The sequence below is a fragment of the Gymnodraco acuticeps genome, unplaced genomic scaffold (assembly GCF_902827175.1).
Source record: "Gymnodraco acuticeps unplaced genomic scaffold, fGymAcu1.1, whole genome shotgun sequence".
Classification (NCBI taxonomy): domain Eukaryota; kingdom Metazoa; phylum Chordata; class Actinopteri; order Perciformes; family Bathydraconidae; genus Gymnodraco; species Gymnodraco acuticeps.
In genome coordinates, this window is record NW_022989810.1 from 2,950,743 (window position 1) to 2,960,261 (window position 9,519).

Genomic DNA, 9,519 nt, shown 5'->3' on the forward strand with positions numbered 1-9,519 from the left:
TCTCAGGGCCCTGTGCTCTTTACCCCTCCCTCCTTTATCCCTGTGAAGGCTTTGTCCCCGCAGCAGAGAGCCTCTCTAAATAGAGGCCTTTAGATAGTCCAGGAACAGGGGAGAGAAGGGGGAGGCAGCAGTGACGCGACTGCTGTTGTTTCATTTACCTCTCCCTATGGCAACCAGCAGCGGCCGGCCAGGAATGTCCCCTCTCTGGACAAAGTCCTGGTCCCTGAAGCTGACACTTGGGGGACGACAGCTGGGGTGGGGGGGCCCTCGCTGCCTTGCCTGCTCTGAAGGCCTGAGTCTGGACTTAATCCTCCTCTTCACTCCTCTCTTTTCTCACTTTACTGGAGGATGAGCAGAAGCTATTAACTCTAAAGTAGTGCAAAAATAATTCTAAATCTCTTTTGATAATGTAAAGAACCAAAAGGCTTCTCTAAAGACGCTCTAAAGATCCCACGTTGATCCTTTACTGTGTTGCAATTTTAAAGCACATTAACTGCATTTTTTTAAAGAAGCATATTGCATTATTAAATGTATTTTATGTCCTTCAAGCTATAGAATCTAAACTTCAATCCTCCCTTTCTCTGTGTGTAGCCACTCCTCCCAGTGCATGCTGGTTATTTCAATTTACAGCCTGGTATGGCACAATAGTGGATTTGTTTACTTTATGGGCTGTAAAAGTGTTCATGTGCAGACATATGAAAGACGGTTACATTTACAAGTCTTCATTGAGAAAAAAAGTGCTAAGCTACACTTTCACAAACCCTGATGATAAAATGGCACTTTCTTTTGCATTTTAGCTTTTATTAGACTGGTTTAAAAAATATTTAAGGACGCAGGGATTAGATGTAGAAATTCAATGCAGGTAGTAAAAAAGAGTTAGACATAACTCAATTGAAACTCCTACCAAACTCTCACTTGAAAGCTGTCAGCAAATGAAGCTAAATGTAATGAAATGTATTCAAATGTTTTAGATTTTTTTAATAATACAATACATTTTATTAAAACGTGCCTGAGCTTTTCTCCTTTACCAGATATGTTACATTTAGAAAACAAGTTGTATTTCAGATATTTCTCCTACATTTACAATAAGACAGTACACTTTATATTTTAACACATTAAGTGTTTTATCTGCTGGTATGTGAGCATGCATGTTGTTTTAGAACTATTTAGTTTGTTTCCCAATTACAGCAGAATTTAAGCTTAACGGTAATTTCAAAATGGAATTTACATACTCTTTGCAAAAAGAGTATCAAAACCCTATCTCATACACACAACGCAAATTATACAGGCATATTAATATGCAAACAATGTCTAAGCAGAAATGTTGCAACACAGCATCCCTATAAATACATTCAACTGCATTTTCCTCTCGCACAGGCCTTGTCTTTGAAAAGCAGATTGTTGCATTTCAACAATCTTTGCTGAAATGCAATATTACGCACGTTTCCATAGCCAAATGTAATATCATAAATATGCAATAACAAATAGCAACAACATGTAAAGTCTACCTCATTAAACACACAGTATATCCTGCACAGCAGAGCTCTTGTATTCATCTGAGTCCCCTGGATCTCAACTCCCCTCAGCCTCCTGATACCTGATTATCAAAGTAAATCTACTGTCTCTTACAGTTGCTCTGCTGATGCCGGTGCTCCGTCTCCCCATGCTGCACTCCGGCTCTCCGCTTCCCGGGAGCCTCAACTCGCACCTCTCCAACAAAGAGAGTAGTGTTTGCTGAGACTTCCCAGCAGCCAATCACCGCGTCGTTGCCCTTGGTTACCACGTACATCTTCCTGGGAAGTCCAATGAGCGGCGGGGGCGTGACGGAGTCCAGGTGCGCCTCGGCGTCCACTTGGCAGAGCGCCTGAGAGCCGCCTGTGGGCAGGAGAGGATCTGTCAAATGCGAGGTTCCTTCAATAAGAGAGACCAGTCCGGCTCCGAGAGTCATGGCGACCGCAGCGTCTAACCACTACAGCATCCTCACCTCCAGCGCATCCATCGTGCACTCGGAGCCCGGCAGCATGCAGCAAGCCACGGCGTACCGGGACGCGCAGAGCCTGTTGCAGAGCGACTACCCGCTGCAGAGCAACAGCCACACGCTCAGCCACGCACACCAGTGGATAACAGCGCTGTCCCACGGAGACACAGCCCCGTGGTCCTCCAGCCCGCTCGGCGTGGAGCAGGACATCAAACCCGCGGTGCAGAGCGCCCGGGACGAGATGCACAACTCCAGTAACAACCTGCAGCACCAGTCCCGGCCACCTCATCTGGTGCACCAGACGCACGTGAACCACCACGACGGCCGGGCGTGGAGAACCACCACCGCGGCGCACATACCGAGCATGGCCACGACGAACGGCCAAAGCCTTATTTACTCCCAGCCGGGCTTCGGCGTCAACGGGCTGCTCCCGGGCAGCGCACAGGGGATGCACCACCACAACCTAAGAGACACTCACGAGGAGCACCACAGCCCGCACCTCAGCGACCACGGACACCCTGCGTCCCAGCATCAGCACCAGCACCGGTCGCAGAGCCACCACGACCACTCGGACGAGGATACGCCGACCTCGGACGACTTGGAGCAGTTTGCCAAGCAGTTCAAGCAGCGGAGGATCAAGCTGGGCTTCACGCAGGCGGACGTGGGACTCGCCCTGGGGACCCTGTACGGAAATGTGTTTTCCCAAACCACCATATGCAGGTTTGAGGCCCTGCAGCTCAGCTTCAAAAACATGTGCAAGCTGAAGCCTCTGTTGAACAAGTGGTTGGAGGAGGCGGACTCCACCTCGGGCAGCCCGACCAGCCTGGACAAAATCGCGGCGCAGGGGAGGAAAAGGAAAAAACGGACTTCTATCGAGGTAAGCGTAAAGGGAGCTTTGGAGAGCCATTTTTTGAAGTCCCCTAAACCGGCAGCTTCGGAAATATTGGGTCTCGCGGACAGTCTGCAACTGGAGAAAGAAGTGGTCAGGGTTTGGTTTTGTAACAGGAGACAGAAGGAGAAACGCATGACCCCTCCCGGAGCTCTGCCGGGGAATGAGGATGTGTACGGGGACACGCCGCCGCACCACGGGGTCCAGACCCCGGTCCAATGAACTCTGCTGGACCACTCCTCCAGGACATGTTTACCCTTTTTATTTATCCCCAATGTTATATATAAATCACTGAACTATGAGACTCTATAGTGGGTGTTTTATGTATAATAGATTGCAGTGACAATATCTGCAATGAATATCTGGAAAATAAGTGAGGGGAGGACAGGACGTTTTCTTTTTATTCCTCTGCAGAGCTAAAGGAACATAAGCCTGTGTTCTGTTCTCCGAGGATACATGCCCAGCACTGTGACTCCAGTCGACGCAGTTTCAAGGTGTAGCCCCTATTGTGTATTGAAATTATACTATACGACGAAAAAAAAGAGGGAGGGGAGGAGGGATACCTGGTTTTAGACGAAAAGCATAGCTGAATGGTTTCCATTTTTTATATATCAAATCACACAACAACACTGTTTTTTCCCTGTGAGTAAAAGGGAAAGCAAATACAAAGGCGTTTAGTTTTCTTGCTCTAAATTGTTGCGTCCAGCAGTGATGGTGATGTGTGTGGGTGGTGCAGGAGGGGGGTCAAAGGAGCTGCGTTAATGGAGTAAACTGGAGGCCAGTAAAGGCTGCAGCCCCAGTCCAGTGGAGTCCAGCTGGGGGTGAGCATCGCCTGAGTCCCATCTGTCAGCCAGGCACCAGCACACAGCCGCCAAACACTGCTTGGAAACATCCAGCTAGTTATTCAGTGAGGTTAGGATTTAGTTATAAACACATAATTATTATAATTATTCGTATTGTTATTATTACCTGTATGGCTCACTGGCTAAACTCCTTAATAACTGGCCTGAGTGCAGTGATAATAAAAACTGTTTGACCTCTATCAGGAGTCAGACAGCAGTGTAAACAAAAGGTCCATGATATATTTTCACAAAACACGCGTTAAATGATATTCCCCCCCCCCCCCCCCCCCTCAGAGATTTCAGGAAGGGCTCCGTGTCGACTGATTGGATTATCTGGCACTTTTCCACAACATGATGGGCTATAGATATCTACACAAATATTACGTCACCAACTCTCAGAGTACATTTGGATCCACTTTTGTAAATAATGTATAACTTTAAAAGTCATGGCTTCATCCCTTTTTTTTTCTTCACTGGGGCACTTTCTTTGGATTGATGTTTTCAAAAACAAACAGTTCTCGTCATATAGCCTATACTGCCTTGTATGTGTGTGTTATTTAACGTTCATTTTGTTGCCGAAATTATGCTCGTTTACAGTTTGATATTTCTTTGTGGCGCATTTTATTTCCAGTCGTCAGATTTGTTTTTATTAATGTGAAATCGATTTAATTTGTTTGAATATCTAAGGAGTTCTGTTTTGCCATTTGATGTCCGCTCTGAAATTACATTAGGTTGTGTTTCCAATCAAAATATAGTGCTTTGAGGACTTCATTCTGAGGAATCGATAACAATTTTCTAAAGAATTATCCAACATGAATCAGACGTAGATGATGAAAACGGAGATGGTTAGTGTATTGAAAAACGAAAATGGTAATAATAATAAGGCCTTTAGCTTTTCTCCCAGACATTCCCAAAAAAATAGAAGCATATGATCAAAATTATTATTATTATTATTATTATTATTATTATTATTATTATTCACATGGTGTTATTTTAATTTGTTTGTAAAGTCGTTGCCATGCATTTCACTTCAGCCATTTTGTTCATCTTCGTCTTTGTTGCTTTTTTTTACATGGGGGGAGAAACTGCTCGTAGACATTTTATTTTATTTTTTAGTATTGTTAATGAGATTGTAATTTATTATACAATGGCTTTTTATAGATGACACAAAGTGCGAGATATATATGAAATAACACCGAGAAGGCTTTTGTTTTGTAGGGGAAGAATTAAGAGAGACATATTTTAGATTTCTCAGCGGCATTGCGACAGCCTAACACCGTCACAGCTAAATGTAAAAACATATTTTCTCCATGCAGAACCTTGCTTTTCGTTTTATGCAAAAACAGAAATCCAGGGACTTGTTTTTCTCATGTGGAAACATCTTATCCCCCCCCCCCCCTCCTGATTTATGTTATCCTGCAAAGAACAACACGCACCATGGCATTGAAATATTTCCTCAGTAGCTTTAATGAACTCATAATTCACAGGAAGTTGTGGGATGCATACCTGTAGCAATCCGACGCTGTTTCTTCTCTTTTTGTTTAAATGCTTGTTAAACCAGTCATTTTGGTTTTTGGGGGGATATTATAGGCTATGTCATATTCACTGGATGAACTTGGGATAGATAAAGCAGGGGTGATAAAACGCCTGACACACGAACAACGGACTTGCACATTTTTAAATAATGGGGTTGATATTAAACAGCTTTTTTCCAACGTTGAGACTAAATGTATTTTTTTTCAAACTGCTGCACTATCTGCTTGACATCTGTGGTGTTAAAAAAGGAAAAAAGAAAGGGGCTCCTTTGCTTTGAGCTCATTGGTTTGGGTGGAATTAATGGCTGAGAGAAAATCAGGGTTGATGAATGGAAGATTGTGAGCCGATGATGTGTTGTTTCTGCCCCGGGCTGCTTTTAAATGGACTGGCTTTGGCTGGGAAAACCACAGCTTCCATCCAGGGTTAAATTAGGGGTTCCCAAAGTGGGGACCGAGGACAAATCGAGGTCTTTTGGAGGATAGAAAGGGGTACAACATTATTATTTATCTGCTGTTTTATTTGGAGCTAGAGGTTTCACTTTATCTGCACATTAAGGGTATTGTTAATTAAACAGCAAATATATAGATACCAAAGGATTAACAGCATTTTCAAATGTATCTTAATTCCTTAAATGATAAGCATATTTTCACTGATATTGATTTAAGATTCGTTTTCCTGGTTGTCCTAATAGGAAAAAACAAGACAAAATATTGCCATATATTGGTTATTTTTGGTTTCAGTATCTGACAAGGCTGGGCCCTTTAAAACGAGAGGTTAACGCAAAAAAGAGATTTTAAAACAGTTTGCCTGTTTTTTAATCTAAATGTATGGATTACACTTGTTCCATCAAAACAGAAAGTGTTGGTTCAATGGATAACAAATACTTAGAAGCTTACGAGAAAAAACATTGCTCTGGGAATTTAAGATAACTGTAATACTGACACTGTTGACTCTGATGGTATTTTCCTATTCAATATGTTATGTCACTTCTCTCTAATATCCCCTTAGGAACCTGTGGTGTGATTTCTATATGAACACCTCTCTGAAATCTATTTTATTTGGTGCTATTTCCCTGCCACTTCCGGCTTATCTACAACAACAAAAAATGTTGCCTGTGTTGTTATCATATTAATACGAATTACAATCGGATTATTCTCCATTTCACTTCTGTGCAAAGAAGAGAGTGAGATTTACCTCAGCATTACTGAGCAAACAAGGTTAATCAATTAATCAATAGCTGATCGGTTGTTAATGGTGTTGGCCAGTAATCATTTAAAAAAAGTAAACTGCTCTTTTAATTCATATTTCCACTGAATTAAGCAATACACGTAAAATAGCCTTATTACATGCACTGACCTACTTTAATTGTGATTTTACAACCGTGTCTGCAGTTATAGTTTTTTTTTTGGACGGTATAATGACATGAAAGCAGCGTTTCTTCCATTGTGAAAAATACCGTAATACTCCCATAATATACCGGACTAAAGAGTATACAGCTTCTTATTTATAAGTGTTTTTTTTACTGACCTTATTGGCTCTGATTGTACTTTTAATCAACGGCAATATGGTTAATTGACTTCTATGGGATAATAAGCCGGTGGATATTATCCCTCAGAGATACAGAAGGTGTTACCGATTACAAAACACTGTATCATTTTCACATGCTGTTTTGTTGTTGGTGCAGGGAAATAAAAGATGTCCCTCTCTGCATCATCATCGCTCGCCCATTTGACCTGCCATTTGGATGCCTGGCACGAAGCAACACCCGGAAATAAAGCCCTCTCTCTCTGTGATCTCTGAAGAAGACTTTTGTGGAGCCAGTAATCTAAAAAGTGCGCCCTGGTGCCCTTCATCCGCTAGCAGATGCGATTAATAGCGCGTCGCGTTAATTACACCTTCCTTTTTATTTAGGTGACTTGAAATTTCCCATTAGGCTCCCAGAGAAGAAAAAACACACATACACAGACTCCAGTGTTGTGGTGCTAGTCCGTTGAGAAAGGGAATGATCGGTGTTCTAGCGCCATCTAGCGGCAGCAGCATGACCCGAGGGTGAGTCCAAGTTTATGTCATTTCATTGGAAAATAAAAATCAATTAGATACACACATCGATGCTGAATATGGACTTATTGGCAGAAACTACAGGCAAAACCATTGGTATTAATTCACTGGTTAATTGTGGAATTTGGGCTATTTAGCTTCCATTACATATCTTCATTTGGACTAGTGGAAGGAAAAACATCACAATGAATCTTCTCAAGTTGATGATTAGCATGAAGAAAAGGGGAGACATCCCAGATGAGTCGGGTAACACTTTTAACTGATATACTCCAGAATCAAATTTCCCCTGTTGAGTGCTTGTATTTAGTCAGCTATGTTTTGTATTAAAGGTTTTTTGAAATGTTTATATATGCCACTGGGGCATTACCTTATGCTAACTTTTGGTCACAAATATAGATAAACACCTAAATGGGTATTTGGGATGTGTGTATTCCCTCTAGCCTAAAAGAAGACATAATGGAAGCAAAGATTGCCTAAAATCTCAAAATGTACCAGCAGATGAAAAAAGCTGTCTGCCAAAACACAATTTTTAGTAACACGTGTCTCTTGGATGAGAGTAAGGTGTAAAACACAAGAAATTAGACATTTTACATAAAACACAGACATTGAAACGGATTTTAAGATGTATGAATAAATCAAAAATAATGATTAAATGAAAATTAAGAAATTGTATTTTCTTTGAAAATATTTAGAAAATGTCCAAAAATCCAACTGATATAATTATTTCAATGCAATGTAAAACATTAGATTTACTACGTTGACACAAGCTCCTCATTAAAGACATTTGAAAAGACTTTGGGAAGAAATATTAACTTATTGGTAAAGCATGTGGTCATATGTTGTTGTTTTTTAAAACAGCACAGGAAAGCGATGATTTTTCTTATTTCCAGGAAGGAAGCCCCCTTTTAGTTCTGAGAACTGTAGTGTTTTATTAAGTGCAACACATTCCTCCTTAAGGTATCAAAAGTCAATATGTGTTCTACCAAACGGTAGAAAACACCATCAAATGGTATCCAGAGTCATCTGTCAAACAAAAAATACCAGATCTAGCTTTCCTAAATCTGTTTGTTGTCACTTTGAAATGGTTTTACATTTATGAAATCTTCGGATTATGAAACAAGTTGGAATTTGACATGCCGGGAGGGAGAAACACAGGTGTAACTAATGCAGTGAGTGATGATGGATAAGCTCCATTATATTCTAGGACACTTAGATAGAACAGAGGCAATGCAAATGTTATATATAAAACCTGACATTTTAATACACTCAACAATTAATAGCAAAAATACATAAAATATATTATGTTAAAGCCCTATTCTCAAGTAAATTGTTGCTGTTGCAAGATAATCACGATAACACAAACACTGGTTTTACAGACCTTTCACCAAACTCTACACGAGCCTTGCAGATTTGTGCTTATTGTTAGTGAGAAAATCAAAGTCTGAATTTAAAAAGGACTTCTCAGCCTGTACAGCCTGTTCAGGCCGGCTGGCAGCATCATCATGCAGGGTGTATCAGCTCGATCTGTTTCAAGTGTCTTTTACTCACAGTTTTATCAGGTTATCAGGATTACAGTACACTCTTCCCTCTCTTCCCTGTCTAGCCTTCATTAAAAACACCTGCTCTATAAGTAAACCTGTTTTATTTTAGAGCTGTGGACTGACAATGTAATCTTTTTTTCAGTGACAGATGCTGCCAGTTCCTCCAGCAGTAGGTAATGAAGTGGGACGTAACGGTATTCTTTCTGGTGTCAAGATATTGTAAAATACTGACTCAGCATATTCAGCCCTGTCACAAAAGAAAAGGAGAGAGAGACATTAAAGTGTGATTGAACATGAGGAAGATATCTACGGAAGACTAATAGGGCCACAATTAAAAATATTTGCAAATTCTCATCTAGTTTTTTTGTTCTGTCTTTGTACTAATACTGTCATTTCGACCTCATTCCAACCTTGTTCTCTACATTTTCAATTTATTTTGACATATAAACTTATTTTGAAGTGCAAAACTGTTTTTTTCTGTCTCATTTTCTTCCTGTTTGCATGCCCAAAATCCTCCTCCAAATATCTCTGTCTGTCAGAAGGAAAAACATTCATACATAATTTTACTCAGAACACATAATGTAATTTAACATAACAACATCATGTTTCATTATGATTTCCTGGGGTCATTTGGAATTTAATTTATTAATGAAATAAATGTTTGTGCGGCTAACT

General features: G+C 40.8%; 1 protein-coding gene across 1 annotated transcript; it reads left to right on the forward strand.

The window, feature by feature from the left end:
• Positions 1–1,845: 1,845 nt before the first annotated feature.
• Positions 1,846–5,426, forward strand: pou3f2b (POU class 3 homeobox 2b). The gene has a single exon (XM_034229224.1). It carries the CDS (start codon positions 1,947–1,949, stop codon positions 3,087–3,089), a length of 1,143 nt encoding a protein of 380 aa, XP_034085115.1. The 5' UTR covers positions 1,846–1,946; the 3' UTR covers positions 3,090–5,426.
• Positions 5,427–9,519: the final 4,093 nt, after the last annotated feature.

What these genes read in the sequence shown, in the direction of transcription:
- pou3f2b (XM_034229224.1), top strand. Translation starts at nt 1,947, where the DNA reads ATGGCGACCGCAGCGTCTAACCACTACAGCATCCTCACCTCCAGCGCA.